The sequence below is a fragment of the Abramis brama genome (assembly GCF_963993115.1).
Source record: "Abramis brama genome assembly, chromosome: 16".
NCBI classification, from domain to species: Eukaryota; Metazoa; Chordata; class Actinopteri; order Cypriniformes; family Leuciscidae; genus Abramis; species Abramis brama.
The window spans coordinates 11,778,506-11,801,235 of NC_139978.1; the positions used below are offsets into that span (position 1 = coordinate 11,778,506).

General features: G+C 39.8%; 1 protein-coding gene across 3 annotated transcripts in view; it reads left to right on the forward strand.

The window, feature by feature from the left end:
* Window positions 1-22,730, forward strand: part of grk5l (G protein-coupled receptor kinase 5 like) — a 64,805-nt gene that overhangs the window by 23,931 nt on the left and 18,144 nt on the right. For all 3 annotated transcript variants that reach the window (XM_084087433.1, XM_084087432.1, XM_084087434.1), the window contains exons 2-5: window positions 8,576-8,671; window positions 9,947-10,059; window positions 16,662-16,739; window positions 16,848-16,945. In XM_084087433.1, coding sequence (XP_083943559.1) covers window positions 8,576-8,671; window positions 9,947-10,059; window positions 16,662-16,739; window positions 16,848-16,945 — 385 coding nt within the window. The remainder of the gene's footprint in view (window positions 1-8,575; window positions 8,672-9,946; window positions 10,060-16,661; window positions 16,740-16,847; window positions 16,946-22,730) is intronic.

A 22,730-nucleotide genomic window follows, 5' to 3' on the forward strand; every position in this document is an offset into this window, starting at 1 on the left:
CCATCATAAAAGTAATCCACACGGCTCCAGTGGGTTTATAAATGCCTTCTGAAGCGAGTGATGCATTTTTGTAAGAAAAATACATATCCATATTTATATCTATAGACTATAATAAAATCACTGGCTATAATCATAAACGCCTAGGATGGCTTGAGGGGGAGTAAATTATGGGATTATTTAAATTTTTGGGTGAACTAACCCTTTAACCTAACAATCTACTGAAGTCTACTAATACTCTGATGAGAGTTAGTTGACATGGAGTTGCAAAGTTTAAAGTCTAAAGTGGACCATAAAAAAAAAAAAAGTGTAACAATTTTTTTTACGCCCATTTAATCTCTTATTACTTATAAATATTTTAGTTTTTGTATATTGTCTATTATTTCCTCATCTACATTTTTTTTTTTTTTTTTGCATTCACATTTTTTTTTTTTTCATGTAGGCTATGTCTCTTGCCTCCTCAGAGAAAACGCCCTTGCTGTAAAAATATACCTGCTACCTCATGTCTGCAACAATACAGTGCACGTACAGTTGGTTTTTTTTCTGTCTGGTTGATATGGGCCTGCTATTTTTCATCTGATTTGTTCCCTTCCTCAGGATGTGGTTTACTGGTGAACAGTCTGTGTGGATGAACAATTAAGCAAGAGAATGCAGTCAGCAAAAGCATGCACTTGTGTATCTAAGCTCTGCAGCTTGTATGAAAAAAAAAAAAAAGCACAAAATGAGTGTTCTGTCACTGATAAAGATCTATAGTATTCCTGTACGTATAAAGTCGGCATGAAACGGAAGTTATGTAGTCTTTTCTTTACTTGAGACATATATCCAAGTGAAACGACTTCTTGAACAAGAAAAAATGTAGGGCGGGACTTGGTTTTGTCCATCGGAAATGGTTGATTTGTTGGATCATTGTCGTTTGCTATTACTTTTATCTAATGTGTGTGAGATCACCTCGCGCCACTAAACAGAATTGTATTAGCAATATTATGCATCTATTTTAGTTCAATTAAATACTATATAAATTATGTGCTATAATAGTAGGGAATTAAAATATAACATTTTTAAATGTTATTTTATATAAATTATTTTATAAATATACAAACCAATTATTGATTATTATTAATGAAAAAGAAAGTACTTGCCCTCTTTTCATTCCAAACTTGTATGCTATTTTTTTTCTTATGGAACAAACAAAAAGTCTTTAAAAATATTATTCAGAATGACATTTGGATGAGTAAATGACATATAACGAATAACAAAATAGCTACATTTTAATTTTTTGGGTCAACTGTCATTTTAGGTCAATAGGCCTTCTTCATTTATCTGTCATGCTTTGTAACCTCCGCCATATCCGATGTAGCGGTAGATGTGAGCTGGCCTACAAGACATCATTGAAAAACCTCTCCCCAAAAGATCGACTCTATAACCATACAAGGAAACAGCAGTGCTGCTCCGTTGCAGATTTCTCGTCAATCAAAATGCGGTCAGGTTCCTCTTCGGTTCACACAGTCACATGTATATTTAGCCAGAGGTATAGCACACACATAGAGTAAGTAAAAAAGCGCCGTTTTTTTTCTCAGAAAGTGAAACCAGGTTGTGGCTGGTCGGCTGTTTCTTTTCCTCTTGTGTTATCACACCTTAATATTTTTTAAGCAGCTCTTCTAACCGAGTCTGTCATGATACAAGTGTGGTTAATCAAACCTTTTAAATGCTTTATGGGGTTTTGAAAAAACTGTGATGGCTGATGGCAGGCGTTTAATTCACTGTGTGAATTTTTCAAGCAGTCACGAGTCTTTTAGTTTAGTTTTGCACAGGTGTTGCCAAATGTTTGTGATGGACATGTGCTCTGCCTTGTTCACTTTTGCTTCACTTTTTTTTTTTGTTGTTGTAAATTTTACTAAAATGGCAGTGGCACACAATTTTATTTAACAAAAAGAAAATTGTATTATACAGTAATATTCAAATAAACCAATCCAAACATTTTGCATAAGTTCTTAAAACGTTCTAAAACGTTGTTAGTGCATTTTTTTAATATCTTGAACTGTTTTTATGTTGTTCATATTTTTATGTTGTTCATATTTTTCTGAACTGTGCATTTTAATTGCAATGTTCATTAAAACCATAGTATTTTAATATTTCATATTTTATTATTATCTATAATTGTATTTTAGTTTTTTGTTTTATCATTTTTGACTAAATTAAATCATTTAAAACAAAGTATTAATGAGCATCATAAGTAACTTTGACAAGATTCTGCAGATTTTGCAAAATGTCAGTTATGCAAAATAATAGGCTACTAAAAAATACTAGATTCTCATCATGTGTTCATTAATGTAATACTTAGACTAACATTAACTCTTCTTTTAGCCACATAAAGAGCATAAAGTTTTCTGTTTAACAATTTGCCGTGTTTGAATTTTCCTTGGGTTTGGAACAACATGATAGTGAGTAAATGATGGAATAGTTCAGTGACAGTCTAAAAGGAAAAATATCTTTTTCATTAGAAACGGGGCTAGCAGAATGGATTTTGGCATGATTTTAAGCTATGAAGACTAAAGGTTAATAATTGATCATAATCCATTATAAACAACTGAAGTTGAACATGGATTGTTTATCAAGTGGTGGTGCATGCAATCGCTTAGGCTACTCGTTTTTCCATGACACCCCGTCTGTCGAGTCAATACCTGTTATAGTCTCACCACACCACCATCTAAAACACCAGCACTCTGGTTGCAGAAAAAGAAAATAGACACTGAATCCACAGGATCAGGAGAATGGATGTCGTAATGTGAAGTTGAAGTGCACCAAGCACCGAATCCCCATAGAATTAATTTGAGAATCAATGAGAATGTAATTTGAGGCGTTATATGAAATATAGAGAGCATTGTAGATTCTGTATTATACATGGTAAATATATTTAAGTTGAAACTACACTGGCATTTCAGCAGCCTGGATTTTATATACTGAGGTGGTGTAAAATTGTTGTAAATGGGTTGTACTTCAGTTTGTGGATTGCGGTTAATAAACAAATCCTTAATGTGACGCTCACAGACGAGTGAACATAATTGCTTGAACAGGTTCTACAATTTATTGTAGTGTTTTATTTTACAGTTGTCGTTCCTATAACAACTCTGTTTCCCATTATTTTAATTGTTATATAACTGTAGTTAATGTGCTCTCTAAAGACTTACACCTCTGAATCACCAAGTAAAACAATCAACTGTAAAACGGCCTAAAGTTGCAGTGCAGGAAATGACGACTTGTTACCGTCATGCGTGTGTCTGCCGTTGCTCTCCATGTTTCTGACAGATGCATGGCGTACCCTTGTGAAGCATATTTTTATATTGTGCACATTAGGTCATATCTATAAAAACGAACATGAAACAAAAGGGTGTAGTCTGAGTCTTGTGGAACAAATTAAAACAGGCTCACTAATTCTTCAACATAATATGGCCTCCTTTTCTTTTTTTTAAAAGCTGGTCTCTGACATGAAATACATGAATGTGTGTGTGTAAGGACACGGAGAGAAAAACAATTGATTTCCTGTCATTCTCTCTATGGTGTGTTTGTTTTAGTGGATTGATCACTCTATGTACATCGAGGGTACTTTATAAATGCTGCCCAAATTGTGATATCTATTGTCAAAACAGGTTACCAATTATCGTCAAAAAATAATACTAATTAAGTCTCAAAAACCATGAAATAAGGCGACCCAAGTAAATTTATTGTATGGTAGTGTATACAATTTTTTTTTTCAGTATTTGAGCATGCTTTTTTTAAGATAATGAGACTCTTTTTAGACTAACTCTTTTAGTCAAATGTGTGTCCAAATTTTTGACTGATCCAGACAGATTGAAATAATGTTTTGAAATCTCTCAATGTCCAGACCTTCTATGTTAATACTGTCTCTTTGATTTTAGATTTTATTTAAATTGTGAATGTGTATGACATCAAGCACATCCTAGTGCAATTTTTGGACATTTGCAGGACCTTCTCAAAACACCAAAACCCTGCTGGTCAGCCATCATGGGACACATTTTAAAATATAAATTCTGTTGTATATAATAGGGTCATGTTTGGAGCCCTACGGGACTTTTTGTAAAGACTTTTTTGTACAGGAAATATTGTAAAGTATTACTGAAGCTGTTTTTTTGAGAAACTAAAAAATGCACAATACGGTGCTTATACCATTCCTAAATAAAGATACACACAAGCACCTGACCGTGCTGTGGCCCACACACAGTGCCATGACTGGAATTCCTGGACTGAATCCTCACTCATTTTGAATATGAAAACAACACAGTGAGTTTGCCAAGAACTCATAATTGCTAAACGCTGGGATCTGCGTTCCTTCATAATATTTTCAGCTCAGCCGTGTGTGTATGTGACCTGTTGTTGACTTTTGAGGGGTAATTTTGTAGTCATCACTAATGAATGATAAAGATGAAAGATTTGACTAACTGTCTGATTTGTTAAGACTGAATGCACTGTCATTTCGTAAAATAATTAAATTTGTTTGTTCAGACAGTCTTTTTAATAGTTTTGCCATAGGGAGACATATGAGAGTAGTTGTTGCTGTGGAATGCAAGTGGATGAAGCACTGCAGATTTCACCAATGCTCTCTTTCATCACCAATGCTCTATTTCATCATCTCATGTCAAGCACACCAGAGACCCAATAATTTAAAAATAAAGACAAAGTAAATGGTTACTGCAGTTCCTCTGATCTGATGCATGTCGAGCTGATCTGAGCACATATGTACAATACATTTACATAAAGCCGTGTACGCCTTGCGTCCACCTAAACCTCTCCAAATATTGAGACCGGATCCCTATCCCGCTTCAGTCATTAGGGTGGTGCTTTGACTTCGCTTTTCCAGCTGTAATAATCTGCAAGCACTCCATCAAGCTCTCTAAATATCATTCTCAGCAAATTCGATTCTTGTTTATATTACTCGGATGAGTGAGCATCAAGCCTTCTGACCTTCGCTGTCAATCTGACTCTTCTAGTTGGCTCTGAGATGGACTGAAAGGAAGGAGGTTAATTACATCTCTGTTTTTTTTGACCCACTTTCTTCCAGGTGTTTTACGTTGTTTGATGCATTGACTTCAGCTGGCCCGTGATGCGTGCTCTGACTTGAACAGACCTCTGGCAGGAAGATAAAGCAAACATTCTTCTCTGGTGTGATTTGGCATCTGTTTTTTTTTCTGTGGCCGTCACTTTCCCTTAATCTGTTACAAACACACATGCATTAAGGATTATGTAAGCTAAAAGTTTTGGGCAAATTCTCATGATCAGATCATTGTTTGTTGCGGATGGTCTACAGTATTCGTCTTTTTCTATTTTCGACCTCAGCAGTGTTTTGGGGTTCATTTATAATCTAAAGGTTTGTAAAATGAAAAACATTACTTAAACTTGTATGACCCATGGGTTGGTTTCTATTAAAACTAACAAATTTAAACGTTTGTGTGTGTGTGCGTGCACGTGTGTGTGTTAAGCAGTGTTGAGGGTAACGCATTAAAGGCACACTATGCAAGATTTGTACCTTAATATAACAGCTTCGAAATCATTTTGATGGTAAACAAACTCGTAGGGCGAATCAACGCCCGTAGGGCGCCCCGACAAATCTCGCGAGAATCACGACTTGCTTTACAGCATGACGTCACATACATCAACAACATATGAAGCAGCCTCTATGGAAGACACTAGCACGCATTTCAGACGTGAATCATGGCAGAGTCGACGAAGAAAGCGTGGAAAGTGCAGAGACGGCTCTGCGTGAGTGGTATTTACGACAGTAACGTTAAATACAAGTACTCCACAGCGACTCTAGGGGTCGCTGTTTGAGAAAAACGGAAACTGCATAGTGTGCCTAACGCGAGTTACATAATCGGATTACTTTTTTCAAGTAACTAGTAAAGTAACGCATTACTTTTAAATTTATAACAAAAGTTTTTGAATTTGCATTTTCTTCAGGCTGAGGCTTATTCATTTCACTTTAGTTGTGAAAAGTCTTTTACATTTGCCATCATATAATTTTTTTTTTATTATTAAAAAACAATCAAGCAAGCCCAGTCCACATGAGAAATAGTATTGCAAAAGTAACGCAACTCTTTACTTCCATAAAAATTAACTAATTATGCAATTAGTTACTTTTTTAGGGAGTAATGCAATATTGTAACGTATTAAAGGCCCTTGCACACTGAGTCCGAAATTTTCGCACGTTAAAAAATAAATATGACCTCACGTTATGTCAGTCACGCTTGCACACTGCCTCCGAAACTTTCGTCCGTCAAAAAAAAATTCGAATCAGGTTTGATTTTCTGCGTTTTTCGCATCCGTAGCAAGCATTTTGAATGGTGTACGACTAATCGAGTCACGAACGCCGCGCTACGTTATATTTCACAAACGTAATTCCTATCGACCAGCTCACTTAGCACAGCGTTCGTGACTCGATTAGTCGAGACTGTTTTCCAAGATGCCTGCTGCCTGTAAACACGTAATGTTCTGTCTTTATAAAGTATCTTCTTATTAAACTGTCTGTACACTTACAAAGTTCTCAATGCTTCGGTTTGCATGTAAGGACCCTCATTATGCTACCGTGTTAGTGTGAGGCTATTTTGATCCTTGTTAGTGGTATTAACTAGCGATTTACTTTTACTTACTCTGTGCCCCATATACTAGCGTTATAAGCTAATCTGTTTTTAGAGATAAAACTCTTTACATTCGATTTTCATGAAAACGCATCCCAGGGAACGATCGACTCGGTAACCATGTGTTAATTACCCCAGGTTCATTTTTCACCGGAATTGTCCTTTAAAAGAATTGTTAATACACACACACCGAAATCACCCTGCCAAGTATGAACAACTTACTGTAACATTCCTCTCATGTTTATTTAAGGTGGCTGAATCTGGCTATTACTAACATCCCTTCAAAATTCTGCCGTTTGGTGGGAAAGGATTTGATTTGTGGCTAATTAGCAAGGCCTGTCATATACGTGAGATGAATGTCTTTAAGGACCAGTCTTGGGCTTTACCTTCCCTGGTTGTTTGTGTTTGGAAACATTCAGCACTATTCACAATGCTGGAATTGTCAAATGCTTCATGTTTCAGTTCCAGAGCACCATACAGCAAATTCTCCTTAAATCCTGAGTGAACGAAGTGATAAAGAGCACTTTTGTAACTAACAGTATCTAACTGTAGCAGAAGCTGCTCTGTTTTATTGGCCTCTATGAGTTTGAATGTTTCAAAAGGAAACGGTTATTGCAGAGCGTGACATAGTTTGTTGTAAAAGCTTCTCTTTTCTCTTGGGAGGGAATGCATATTTTTGACCTGTGTTGACGTCAGAAATGACATACTCGTTTTAACTAGAGCTTACTTACTCTCAGGCTGAGAGACCAGATGCTGACATGTTTTATTACACTGCACATGTTCAAAGTCACAAGGAGATTTCATGAGGTTCAAAGCTAATTAGCGGTCACATTAAGTATCCTGGCATTTAAAGTCAGCATGAAACGGCATTTGCAACGCATTGTCCTGTAAAACTGTATCTTATTCATTGGGATTTGATTGGAATTTGTGATTATTTTATTATTGGTTCATATGATTTTTCTTTTCTCATGCACAGTTATTAACCCTGTAAAGCCTGACAAATGAAATAATAGTCTGATTTTTTTTTTATTTTTTAAATGGAACAGTTTATTAAACCTGTGTTTTATGTTGAGTATTATATTTGACACATCAGGCTTTTATGGCTCATGACGTATAGTATAAAATAGGCGATATGCAATTTGGTCCAGATGTTATTTATATATGGCCAAACATTATTATAAACTTATGAAAGCTTGTAATAGCTGTCTGATAGCTGTTTATAGTAGACTATTATATATTAAAATATATCATATATTTATACGTATAATTAGGAGATAGTGACTGATATTTATGTCTTATTAAAATATTTAAATGTTTAGTTTTGCAATCAAAGCTCAATAGTTTTAATAGTGGGTGCAAAACATATAATACAGTGCAATACAATGATGACTGAGAGATGTTCAAATAAACCTTCCTCAAAATCCTGATCATATTTGATTGAAACATTTTTTACATTTTTTTGAAAAGTCATGTTAAAATGTATATATGAATAATCCGAGTAAACCTACAGTAAGTTGCGTCTGTCTAGTAAATGTTCATCCTAAAATGTAAAAAATATATATATTTTATATTTAATTATAATTATATTATTTATTTAACATTTTATACAAACATTATTTTTTTTGGGACATTTTTACAATTATACAAAAAGGACATTTTTACAATTATACAAAAAGGCCTTTTACCTGCTAAAAAAGTATGAACTATCAATCAGAGGGCAGAAGGCATGAAGATGATTATGTACAACAGGTTTTTCAGCAAAGTTTTGATCATGTTGATAATTTAAAGGCCTTAGAAACAACTTGCATATCAAATATGCTACAGCAGGCTTTATAGGGCTAATAATTTAAAGGTTGTTTTTCTTTGTTTACATTGATGTTGATTATAATTTTTTAATGACTGATTTTGTCTTTTTTTCCCCTATCTAGGTGGAGGAGGAAAACGGAAAGGAAGAAGTAAAAAATGGAGGGAGATTCTTCGTTTTCCTCATATCAGTCAGTGCAGAGAATTGAGCAAAACCATCGGTAAAGTATCGACACTCAACTTGTCTTATTCATGAACTTCCTGTTATTGTCATGCTCCTTGTCAGCTGTGGTGTTCTCCTGGCCAAATTTCCCTAACGGTGATGTCATTTTGCAGTTCAGCATTGTTTAGTCATCTCTGAGTTTACATTGTCATTGTCTGAATCCCAGTTTGCTTACTATCTGAGAAATAGTATGTGAGATAAGCATTGGTGCGTCTCAAATTCCAGTAGTATGTCAAAGGTGCCTGGATGTCATACTTGTCCCAGTAGATTTGCAAAATATCCAACCTTGCATGTTTTTGATCTATTATTGTGCACAATTTCTTGAGCTACAGATGAGGAGGAGTGACTGTCATCCATCAACGTTTTCAATTGTTTAACAATAACAACCAATTCAAGACTTAGTTTTCACATTTTTAAAAACTGTTAAATATTATTACAATTTAAAAGAACGGTTTTCTCTTTGAAAATATGTTTAATTGTGATTTATTCATGTGATGCCAAAGCTGAATTTTCAGCATTATTACTCCAGTCTTCAGTCTCACATGATCCTTCAGAAATCATTCTAACATGCTGATTTGCTGTTCAGAAAACAAATTCTGATTATAATCAATGTTGAAAACAGTTGTGCTGCATAATATTTTTGTGTAAACCATGATCATTTTTTTCAGGATTCTTTGATAAATAGAAAGTTCAAAAGAACAGCATTTATTTGAAATGGAAATCTTTTGTAACTTTATAAATGCCTTTACTGTCACTTTTGATCTATTTAATGCACCCTTGCTGAATAAAGGTATTAATTTCTTATCAAAAACAAAAATATAACTGACCCCAAACTTTTAAACTGTTGTGTAAATTATAAATCAGAATTATAAATATATAAAGTTAAGTATTGAGAAATTTTAATTAGTAAGTAATTAATTTAGCTAGACGCTAACACTAACATGAAAATGCTGGCAGAAAAAGTGATCTGCTGTGTCCATGTGTGATTTTTCCAATACTTACTGTCTTAACAATTCACCCAATAATGAAAATAAAATGATGTAATTTACTCACCCTCAGATTGTTCCAAACCTGACTTTTTTTTCTTTTGCATGTAGTATTAACTGTTTTGTCCATGCAATTAAAGTCAATGGTGTTCAAAACAACACTGGAACCTGCTAGCTTTCATTGTATGGACAAAATGTCATATTTTATGAGAGTCACCATCAATGACTGTACCATGATGCCACCAAAGCACATTTTTGTAAAGTTTCCCTTTTCTTTGTTGTCTTAGAGCGGGACTACTTCAGCCTGTGTGAGAAGCAGCCCATCGGGAGACTTCTGTTCCGCCTTTACTGTGAGACCCGACCGGAGATGCAGCGATGCATCCAACTTCTGGATGCCATGGTATGTCAGGGCACACATACACGTCTCCAACGCTCAATGCACCTGCTTTATGTTCTAATGAAAACAGTTAAAGATCATCAAAACAGCTTTTAGTCACTAATTGCTGGTTCTTTTAAGCAGTTAATCTTCTCTCAAAATCTCTTGCCTGCTTAAACTCTCTCAGGATTCTTGTTAACCCCTCCACCAATGTTCCACTGGCCTGGACAACAGGCCTCCCACAAGACTAGCTTGCCTAGCATGGAATAAAGCCCAAAATATCAGTACCGGCATCTGGTCACTGAATGAGGCCATTGTCTGGTCTCTAACACCACTATAGACCCCAAACAGTCTGAACCCCAGGAACCTGAACCCATGACAGGAAGTCACCATCATAAAACATGGGGCAGCATATTTGTGTTTTTCAGGACATGGAAAAGGTGTTCATCTTGGAACTTTCGCCTCCTCTTTTTTAACAAAAACCCTTTGTGCCGTGTCGCCATATAGCTGAATAGCGGAAGCTTTACTGATGTGTTATAGAGACTCGTGCGAATGTCTGAAAGTCAAATGAAAAAACAAAAATGTCCTAAACATAAAAGCATCATACAATCTGGGTTACCAGAGATGTGCTGCATCTGAAATCGCGTACTTCCCTACTATATAGTATGCGAAAAACAGTATGTGACAAAAAAAAAAGTATGTCCAAATTCCCCGTACTCGTAAAAGAGTATGCAAAAAGCACCCGGATGACCTACTACTTCCAGGCGAGATTCTGAAGTGTGCATACGATGGACACTTTGCCATTCATAAATCCTGTCCTGTGGCCTCATGGTGATAGTAAAGTGATAGTAGGTCACATGACAATGACAACACGGCAAATGTAGTCCGGATTACATTCATACTACATAGAACTTACTTTTTTTAGGGGTCGTGAAGTAATTATTTGTTCAAAATAAGTATAAGTACTTAAATAAGTGGCTCTACCACTGGAGAAAGTGTAATGGCCGACTAGGATCACGTGTACTTTGATAACCAATCACATTACAGCCTTGACGTCATTGAATATCTTTCAAGTTGTGCGACAGTCAATCACTGTTTGCGGATACCATAGAAATGAATTAGATGTGTCGTAAACTGAATCCTACATGTTGCAAAATTGTCTGTGACTTCTTTTATAAAACAGCATTTTTCCTATGTAAACTCTAAAAATAGATCAATCCAAAACAAATGTTTAATAGCAAACTTGTTAAACATTAGCCAATAGGTTATTGATTCATTAAATGATAAGCTGTTTTCCCACAAAAGTATCCATTACAAAAATGGCTCTGCTCTCCTTCTCTGCATTTCATTTAATTTTCATTCCACTTTTATTTGTATAGCACTTTTTTAAAATACATCGTTTCAAAACTGCTTTGCAGGAAATGCAAGTTTCTACATTACATGTTAGAGTAATCTGTTATCAGAAGTGTATCAAAGTAATGTCCATATGTCAGAAATGCACAGTTCTGAGATAATACAATCATGCATTTAGCTAACATCATGTATTCATTTATAGACAGAAGCAATGAGCTTGTTAAAGACATCAGTATTAATATCAGTGATACTGCCCTTCATTCATAGTACTAGTAAAAGATGCCATTTAACTCATTTTAAACCATCTTAATGTGGAAGTAAATAAAACTTATTAGAAATAAAATAGAACCCCACAATCCTTATTACTGTAATATAAAATAAACACTATCATTCAAAAGTTTGGTGTCTGTAAATTATTATTATTATTATTTTTTTTTTTTTTTTGAAAGAAGTCTCTTATGCTCTTATGTTGAAAATGGTTGTGCTGCTTAATGTTTTTCAGGAGTCTTTGATTAATTGTAAGTTTAAATAACAGCATATGTTTGTAATATAACTATTTTTTAACGTAATAAATGTCTTTACTCTCACAAAAATTTTACTGACCCCAAATTTTTTAACAGTAATGCATATCATCTACATTTTTTCGTGATAGCACATGTATGTATTGTACGTAGTATGCTGATTTTAATTTAAAAAATCATTGTATGAGAACAGAATAACTTGCATTACTGCATTACACTGAGATCATGGGAAGTAATGAAAAGAACTATAAGCAAACTCAAAAATAAAGCACCCAGACACATTATGGTAAGGAGAATCAGGGTCAAATTCAACTAATTCTCATGAAAATAATGCAGATAAAAATAAATCCTAATGCTCCTAAAAAGTTTATTGTCATTGTATTTTTAGTATGTGTTTTGATTTATAGGGTGAAATACTCTGCATACTCTTGGCTTTGTGAGATTCACCCAATTAAACTGTATTCTAAAGTCAAGAAGAAGAAGAAAAAGTGCCCTTTATGAGCTGGCATGCATCAAAATGAGTTCTGGATTCAGCTTTGAATAACGAATTGAATGTAAACACAGATATGCATTGAACTGAAAATACTTGAATGTGTTTGATGTATGTCCGCATATGTTCTGCCGGCAGCAAATGTGCATGTGCGTATTTGTGTGAGCCACCATAAGGAAAGAGCCCGGGGGGGGTTTTGAGGCCTGCTCTGACGTCAGAAAGTAGCGGGATCTCAATTGTTGTGGCGAGTTAGACGGCACTGTCTGTGTGAGATCTCTGTGTGTGTGACAGAAGGAAAGAAGCGCAAGAACTTTATTGTGAGAAACCTCCTCACACATTATTTAGGTCTGAGTGTACACAAAGACAAATGAAATGTGTATGCAGCTGACCTTCTTGGTCCGGGTTTTGTTTTTCCATCTCGGTGGAGGCGGAATAGTCAGATGTTATCTCACACATCAGATTGGCCCAGCCCGCCATTTGTTTTAGCCTGGTAGCTCTACTGTACCATTCAGAGCCGCTGACGTAGGTCTGTTCTCAAACCACTATTATGATTGGATCTCTCTCTCTCTCTCTCTCTCTCTCTCTCTCTCTCTCTCTCTCTCTCTCTCTCTCTCTCTCTCTCTCTCTCTCTCTCTCTCTCTCTCTCTCTGTTAGGGGATAGAATATACAGTTTGTACAGTATAAAAATCATTGTCCATGGAAAGTCCCCATAAAACATGGAAACCCAACATGTGTGTGTGTGAGATCTCGAGTGTTTGTATTTGCTGCTTTTTTCCATGCGGTGACCTTTAACATGCAGGCATAGCAAATTCCCCTTCAAATTCCATCATTTCCCATTTAAAAGATGGCAGAGAAAGTTGAAATAAAGCAGTGTCCCCTTCCCTAATGTCACTGTCATCTACAGCAGTATAAAATATAAAAACATGTCAGTATAAAAATATGTTTTCTGGGTTCGGTACAGATTAACTTCAATCAACAGCATCTGTGGTAGGATAACTGGAAAAAATAACATTGGCACGTACCCAGCAAAAATTACTGTTCCAGTAAACTGCTTACAATGGAAGTACATGGAGCCAGGGAATAAACATGACAATAAACATTGTTTTACAAGTATAGCCACTAGCAGGGCTTGACATTAACTTTTTTGCTCCCCAGCCGCTGTGGCTAGTGGTTTTCCAAAGTTACTTGCCACTCAGCATTTTCACTGGCCACTTTCACTTTGTCATCGATACCATGGGGGAAAACTGCCATATAGATATTTTTAATATTATCTCATCATTTCGCAGCAGGTATATTAGGCTGCTGTCACTTTAAGACCTGACGCACGGATCCATTATACTGTTACACTTACATTTTCTTTCTCAACTGTTTACGTTCTCAACTTACTGTGTTTACGTGAATACTTACCAAGACTTGCATTTTGACATTATTTTGTGTGTATTTGACTGTTTAAGTGCAATAAGCAGCGAAAAATAACTCAATTTTGTACTGAGAGGTGGCGACCACTTTGGGTGTGAGCACAAATTCTGCAGGAATGAGTAAAATTATGCGCAATACGCACAATCCCACAGCGGAATTCAAGCCCTGTAACACAAACAATATATGTGATTGTGTGTCAACTCGCTGTCGGAGAGATGAGTGATTGTGCTTAAAACTGCAGTGAACCAAAGACAGTCTCAAAAACGCGGTTTGAAATCGCTGGTGTTTCTGACGTCACAAACTACCTTGTAACCAATCAGGTCAACGTGTGATCGTCAACAAGTGGATCTCTGAGCTGGCGTGAGTGAGTGGAGACGGGTTTAATTTGCATATTCATAGAAACGCGTATACTAAATGAGGCAAGGATGTAGAGTTCAAGCTATTTTAAGGCATGAATAATTTTTTTCAAGGAAAAAACTTTTAAATATGTAATTTTGGTGATCAAAGATGAGTTTTAAGGGAAAAATTATTGACTACAGGGGGACTTTAAGACTTTAGTTTATCCTTGAAACACAAAAGATTTCTGTCTCTCTATTGTAAGTCCGTTCCACCAAAACATTTACACTTCAAAAAGTCATAAAGACATCATAAATGTGATCTATATGAATTAAGCAGTTTGATCTAGATTTGAAGACATGATCTCTTTATATGATGAACAGATTTAATTTAGTCTTTTATTCTTAAATAAACATTGATCAATGCACATACATATGGAGCTCATCAAATATGGTCAATGGAAGCTCAAACTTGCTTGGTTGATGACAATGAGTTCCACAATGAGTATGACAGATCTTTAATTTATGGGTGAACTCTCCCTTTAACTTAGGGACTAGTTGAAATTATTTCAAAAGAACTTGACTTTTATTGAACTCTGAACATTCCATGTAACATTCTTTTCCTCCACTACTCACGGCAATCTTCCAATGGATGAGTTGCCAAATGTGCTAAGGGGAATGGAAATCATTCTGTATGTGTCGAGGCACAGTATGCACACACACACACACATACACACACACACATCCCCCACTATGTAATGACGTTCAATGTATTTAGTGACGCTGCTGGGCCGTGCTGTGGCGCTCCAGGACCTTATGGAATCCTGCCGTGTTGACTGGCTGGTTACCAAGCAACCTGAAGTCACACATGGTGGGCTTCATGAAGCATGTGTGTGCGGTCGCGAAGCATATGTGTATGTGCTTTTCGTACTCTACAGCCGGGCCGTGACGCGGGTGCAGACACGTGATTTGTGTGAAAACCTATTTGTGGGTACATATGCTTCGTTGTGGGTGCGAGATCTTGTGTGTATGTGTTTACATCATACGGGATGGAACCGAGAGGGGGGCAGGTGGTCATGGAGAGTCTTGCGTAATGGGATCCACAGAGCACGAGGGCTGGAGAGAGTGTTGATTAGGGTGTCATCAAGTATTACCCCCCTAACACACACACACACACACACACACACACACACACACACAGGCACATCTACGGCCCTTAGGGAAAGGACGTGCCAGACTGTGGAGCTCATTCATTGTGTAATCACTTGCAGACTCAATTACATGATGCCTCTTCCTCATTCAGCATATAGAAATGGATACCATCAGTAATGGTGAAGTCACTGGATGTAGTTTCTTTTTTCCAGTGTTGAACAAGTGATATGAGTTCACCTAATACTCTCTGTCTGTCTCTGTTTCATTAGGCTCAAGATTTGTGAGTATCGTCACAAAGTCTGATCCACATTAGTCTCATGTGACTAGATCTTTGACTAATACATAAAGTCTGGTCCATGTTGCAGCTAATAATGACCATAAAAACCTCCTTAGACAGGAAGAGATTGTTTCGCCGGCATTATAATTTGACTTACCACAGTTGTTTTTACATGCTTTGTGTTCTGAAATAGATTATACAAAAATAATAGAGTGGTGTGAAAAGAAATAATGGCACAGCATTTTGTATTGAATACCCCTGAAAAATCGGGTTGCTACAGTTTCAGTTTTAATTCAGTTTTAGGTTTAGGAATTTTAGTACTTATGAAATGAGAAAAGTTGTCTTGGTGGCAACTAACCAAAATGAAAATAAGTTGAAGTATTTCATCTAAAATGTATTTTACTGTTGCTTCATTTTGAAACCAATTGTAGCCTAATAGTTTTTTTTTTTTTAGCTTTAGTCAACAAGAACAACTGATTGCCAATTACATTTATTCTCATCATTTACTAGCCGTTTCAAACCTGTTTGACTTTCTTTATTCTGTGAAGCAGAAAAGAAGATATTTTGAAGAATGTCGGTAACCACAGTTGATGGGCTCCATTGACTTCCATAGTATTTTTGTTTCCACACTATGGAAGTCAGTGGGGCCCATTAACTGTATGGTTACTGACATTATTCAAAATATCATCTTTTGTGTTCAGCAGACGAAGTAAATTCATAAAGGAACAACTTGAGGGTGAGTAAATGATGACAGAATTTTCTTTTTTGGGTGACCTATCCCTTGCATGGTATGAACCATGGGAACTCAGGAAGGGCTGGGAACTTGTAAACCAAATTTTGTTTCTCAGTGGACGACTGATTTAAAAACCTGTTCTCCCTAACTCCCAGAAACTGCAATTTGACATTTTTATGTGCAATATAAATCAGACTGGGTTCTGAGGCTGGTTACTATTTCATACATTTCTAAATTAAGTGCATTGTGTCATAAGGTGTCATTTATATTTTGGATTATGTTATGCTTTGTTTGTCTCAATGTTCAGTTAAAACTTGTAGTAATTTGTTTGTATCTGGTCATTTAGGAGGACTACGAGGTGGCACCAGATGAAAAGAGGAAGAGTCGAGGAGATGAGATCATAAAGAAGTTTCTCACCAAGCAGGTGTGATTTGGTTTAACTTTACTGTGTGTGTGTGTGTGTGTGTGTTAATTTTGGATATTGAATGTCCCAGTGGGCATCAGTAATCAGAGCATGTTGTTTCTCTGACAGTCCTCTGAGTGTGTGGATGTTGCTGAAGGTCTTGCTGAAAGTTGCAGAGAAAATCTAGAACTGAGCCCCTGCAAGGAGATCTTCAGTGACTGTCGCCAGTAAGACAAATGCAAATACGCTTGTAAACACCTGGACTTCTGTTGCTCTTAAACTAAGCAAACTCAAATACTTTAACAAACCGTTCTTGTTACACATTTATTGTGGTGTTTTTAAATTTGTATTAAAGTGTTATTTATTTTGATTAACTATTATATAAATAAATACTTTTTTTATTTTTTAAGTAAAGATTTTACTATGGTTTAATATTAGTTTGTATACTTGCACTATGTGCTAAAGATATGTTCTCCACCAGTGATGGGAAGTACACTACCTTTCAGACATTTCTAATTCTAACCAAGGCTGCATTTATTTGATCGACAATAAAACAATAATATTATGAAATACTATTACAATTGAAAATAAATGTTTTCTACTTTAATACGTTTTAAAATGTAATTAATTCCTGAGATGGTAAAGCTGTATATTTACTCCAGTCTTCAGTGTCAAAATCAGAAATCACCATTCAGAAACATTTCTTATTATTATCAATGTTGAAAACGCCTCGGTTACAACTGTAACCTCGGTTCCCTGAAGAGGGAACGAGCGTTGCGTCGAGAATGACGCTATGGGGAACGCTTTGCGTGATGACGTCTTGAAGCACATGTAAAATCAGTCCAATGGTGTGGCGGAACGTCAGAGGCGGGTGACGTCACGTACCAGGAAGCTATAAAAGCCGGCCTGAAACAGAAAACGAAAGCTTCGTATAGTCTGAAGTCGTGCTGACAGGCATGAAGGAGATATGGCAGGGCGACGCAACGCTCGTTCCCTCTTCAGGGAACCGAGGTTACAGTCGTAACCGAGGCGTTCCCTTTCAAGGGAACTCGCGTTGCGTCGAGAATGACGCTATGGGGAACGTCTATACCAACGCCTCCATAGCTACAAATGTCTGTCCTGTGTGAAATCTGGAGAGCAGCACTAGGAAGACAAAACATGAGACCCTGGAGCAGAGTCTAGATCCAAAGAATAGAACCTGACGAAGGTGTGCGGTGAGGACCAACCTGCCGCATCACAGACGTCCTGTAAGGACACTCCTGATATAAGGGCCTTAGAGGCCGCCATACTCCTAGTAGAGTGCGACCGGACAGCCAAAGGAGAAGGCTGCCCAGCCGCCTCATAAGCAAGTGAGATAGCCTCAACCACCCACTTGCTCATTCTTTGCTTAGACACTGGGCCTCCCTTGTTGGGGGACCCAAAGCATACAAACAACTGATCACTTTTACGCCACAGGGCAGCTCTGTGGACATAAGCGTCTAACGCCCGAACTGGGCAAAGCAAATTATTAGCCTCCTGGTCCGCATTCTGAAAGGGAGGAGGACAAAAGGCCTGCAGAACAATAGGTCTGGCCACATTAGTGGGGACCTTGGGGATATAACCCGGTCTCGGATGAAGAAAAGCTTTAACCATACCCGGTGCAAACTCTTAAGCATGACGGAGCAACCGACAATGCTTGCAGATCCCCTATTCTCTTGAGAGAAGAAATAGCGAGAAGGAAAAGAGCTTTCAGAGTTAAAAACTTCTCAGGAACCTCCTCAATGGGCTCAAAGGGGGCCAGGGAAAGGCCTTGCAGCGCAACGGACAAATCCCATGGTGGCACCCTAGAGCGAACTGCAGGCCTCAGCCTCCAAGTGCCACGAAGGAAACGAGATACCAAGGGGTCTTTCCCCACAGACATTCCACCCAAAGGAATGTGGTAAGCACCTATAGCCGCCACATAAACCTTTAAAGTGGACGGGGTCAGACCTGCAGTGAACCGGTCCTGCAGGAACTCCAGAACTGTACCAATTGGGCAGTTGACTGGATCCAACCGACGGTCACTACACCAAGAAGTGAATACTCTCCACTTCAGGGCATAAAGTTTCCTCGTGGAGGGAGCTCTGGACTGTAGAATGGTCTCAACAACCTCAGTTGAGAGACCTGACTCTATGAGCTGGGCCCCCTCAGAGGCCAAGCCCACAGGTTCCACAGTTCTGGCCGAGGGTGAAATATCGAGCCCTCCGCCTGGGACAGAAGGTCCCTCCTGACGGGTAGCTCCAGAGGAGGCCCATCGAGGAGAGACACAAGATCGGGAAACCATACTCTGCCCGGCCAGCGCGGGGCTATAAGAAGCAGGCAAACCCGGTCCCTGCGAACTCTCTCCAGAACTCCCGGGAGCAGAGCAACTGGGGGAAAAGCGTACAGACGTAGCCTCGGCCACGTCTGCACCATAGCATCCAGTCCCAGCGGAGCTGGATGCGTGAGGGAGAACCAAAGTGGACAGTGAGACGTCTCTCGAGACGCAAACAGATCCACTTGAGCTTGGCCAAACTCCCTCCATATCAGCTCCACCACCTCGGGGTGGAGCCTCCATTCCCCGGGCCTCGGCCCCTGTCTCGACAGAGCGTCTGCTCCTATATTCTGGACCCCGGGGATGTAGGCTGCCCTGAGTGACAGCAACTTCCCCTGGGACCACAAGAGGATATGGCGTGCCAGATTGGATAATGGGCTCGAGCGCAAACCCCCTTGGTGGTTGATATAGGCGACTACCGACGTGTTGTCCGTATGCACTAACACATGGTGTCCCCTGAGATCTGTGATAAAGCTCCTCAGAGCCCGGAAGACAGCTAACATCTCTAGGCGATTGATATGCCAGGAACGATGATGGTCTTCCCACAGACCTTGAGATGAGCGACCCTCTAGGATCGCTCCCCAACCCGTGAGGGAAGCATCCGTCGTTAGCAGTTTGCGACGACAAGGAGCTCCCAACACTGGGCCCTGGGACAGGAACCAAGGTTTCTTCCACATAACCAAGGCACGTAGGCATCGCCGCGTGACCTTGATCGTGCGAAATGGGTTGCCCCTCGGGGAAAACCCCCTGGTCCTGAGCCACCACTGCAGGGGCCTCATGTGCAGTAGTCCAAAAGGTATCACGTTGGAAGCTGCTGCCATGAGACCCAACAGTCTCTGGAACTGTTTGACAGTGAGTAGCTGGCCTAGCTTTACACTTTTCACAGCTGCAAGGATGGACTCTATACGTGGCGGTGACAGGCGCGCCTGCATCGACACAGAATCCCAAACCACGCCTAAGAAAGTGGTCCTCTGTAGTGGAGAAAGCACACTCTTCTTGGCGTTCAACCGTAACCCCAACTCTTTCATATGGGCGAGAACGACATCTTGATGTCGAACCGCCAACTGATGCGACTGAGCTAAAATCAACCAGTCGTCGATGTAGTTCATTATGCGAATGCCCTGGAGGCGCAGAGGCGCCAGAGCTGCATCCACGCATTTCGTGAAAGTGCGCGGTGATAAAGCTAGGCCGAATGGAAGAACACGATATTGGTATGCTTTGCCCGTGAAAGCAAACCTCAGGAACTTCCAGTGACATGGACGGATGGAAATGTGGAAATATGCGTCCTTGAGATCTATCGTGACAAACCAGTCCTCGGACCTGATCTGTGGCACGATCTGTCTCAATGTTAACATTTTGAACTTGAGCTGCATGACTGACTCGTTCAGCACTCGAAGATCTAAAATGGGACGCAATCCCCCGTCCTTCTTTGGAACTATGAAGTACCGGCTGTAAAACCCGGTTTCCCTGCTGGAGGGAGGTACATATTCTATGGCCCCTTTCTCTAACAGAGTGTTTACTTCCTGTTCCATAACCAGAACCTGCTCGGGGCCCACCAGTGTGGGCTGGACCCCCATAAAGTAGTCGGTAGTCGGTTCGTCGCCCTGTAACGGCGCACCGGCAGGGAACGACTGAACAGACTGCTCTAACATCCTCCTCAGAGGGGGCGGGCATCCCGAGGCCACTACGTTTCCGGGTGGTCCTTGAGATATGTGCTCGCCGGAGACCGCTGCGCCCTGTAACACCGGAGGCGGCAGGGTTGGCAGAACGGTCCCCTGAGGGCACCGAAGAGAGACGGGCACCGTAAAAAGAGGTGTTAACCGCTCTGCTTCGGGGGGGACTACCCTCATTCGTCCTGAGCCCTCGGACATCAGGACTTTTTCCCAGCAGCCTTCTTGGCGGTAATAACGGTCCGCAGATCCGTTTTACCCCTCGAAGACTGCTGGGTTTGAGAGCGCCCTCCGTGTCCCCGAGATTTTTGTGGGGGAGCACGGGAGGACACACTCTGTTTTTGAGTGGCACGATATTCAGCGCTCTTTTTAGAGGAGTGAGGCTGCTCCCGCTCAGCAGCCTCGAAGAAAGAACGGCGGGGGAGAAGTTTCTGAAGTGCAGCTGCCTGTTTTGAAGCTTCTTGTGATTTAGCTACAGCACTGTTAACAGCATCACCAAATATCCCAACAGTGGAAACCGGAGCATCTAAGAGAACATGTTTTTCTTTATCCTTTATGTCGCTTAGATTGAGCCACAGATGCCTCTCAGTGGCCACCAGGGCTGCCATAGACCGCCCGATTGATTTAGCGGTCTCCTTGGTGGCCCTGAGAGACAGGTCTGTGGCTCTGCGCAGTTCGGCTACCGTGTCAGGACCAATTCCCCCGCCCTCCTCTAAATCACCCAATAATTCAGCCTGATATGCCTGCATAAGGGACATCGTATGCAGACACACTGCAGCTTGACCAGCGGCTGCATACGATTTATGAACCAGGGCGGATGTAAATTTAACTGGCTTAGAGGGAAGTGTAGGAGCCTTCAGGGAAGATGCCGTTGCTGGAGAGTGATAGCTCGCAAGCGTCTCCTCCACCTTCGGCATCTCCCCATAACCATACTCTTTATATTTATAAATGGAAGAGTAGTGTGATGTCTGTGGTGTGTATACTCTGTATGACATAGGTTTCCCCCACGATCTCGACACCTCGGTGTGGAGATCGGGGAAAAACGGAAGGCTTCTGCGCTGAGGCTGTGCACGAGATGGCAGGAAGCGTTCGTCGAGCTTACTTTTCGAACGAACGTCCTGCCTATCCTCTGGCCACTCAATGGAAAGTCTCTCGACAGCTCTAGTTACAACATCGAGCAATTCCTCAAACGCATGAGACTGAGGTGGCGAATCCTCAGACTCAGCTTCAACACTAACAACGTCCAACTCCTCAGAGCTGGACAGTTGCAGTATTGGTGCCTCTATCGGGGGGGAAGAAACCGCAACGCGTGCTTCCACACCCTGATGAGAGGCACTGGATCTATCAGTAAGAGGCTGAGATAAGGCAGAGCCCGTCTCAACATCCACTGATAGATCCATTTGCGAACCCCAGGTCTGAGATCGACGCCGTGCCTCGGCAGCGGCGGGACCCGAGCCCTGGGGAACGCGATCCTGGTTAAATAAAACCAGGCGGGATCTGAGCGTACGCATAGGGAGCGCGTCGCAATGCACACAGTCACCACCCTCGAGTGCTGACTGGGCATGCTCTTCACCCAAACAAACAACACAAAGAGTGTGAGTATCACCTCCCATTAAATAACGCGGGCAGGGATGAACACACACTCTAAACTGCTGCTGCTTACTCGCCATAATTCTGAATATATATATATAGAACAATATAGACAGACAACACCAAATAACGTGGACAGATTTCAACACAGAGCGCGACTGAAGACTCAAAGCTTTCGTTTTCTGTTTCAGGCCGGCTTTCACGTCATCACGCAAAGCGTTCCCCATAGCGTCATTCTCGACGCAACGCGAGTTCCCTTGAAAGGGAACAGTCGTACTGCTTAATATTTTTGTGGAAACCATGATGCATTTTTTTTTCAGGATTCTTTGATGAATAGAAAGCTCAAAAGAACAGCATTTAGTTGAAATGGAAACCTTTTGTAGCATTGTAAAAGTCTTTACTGTAACTTTTGATTCAATG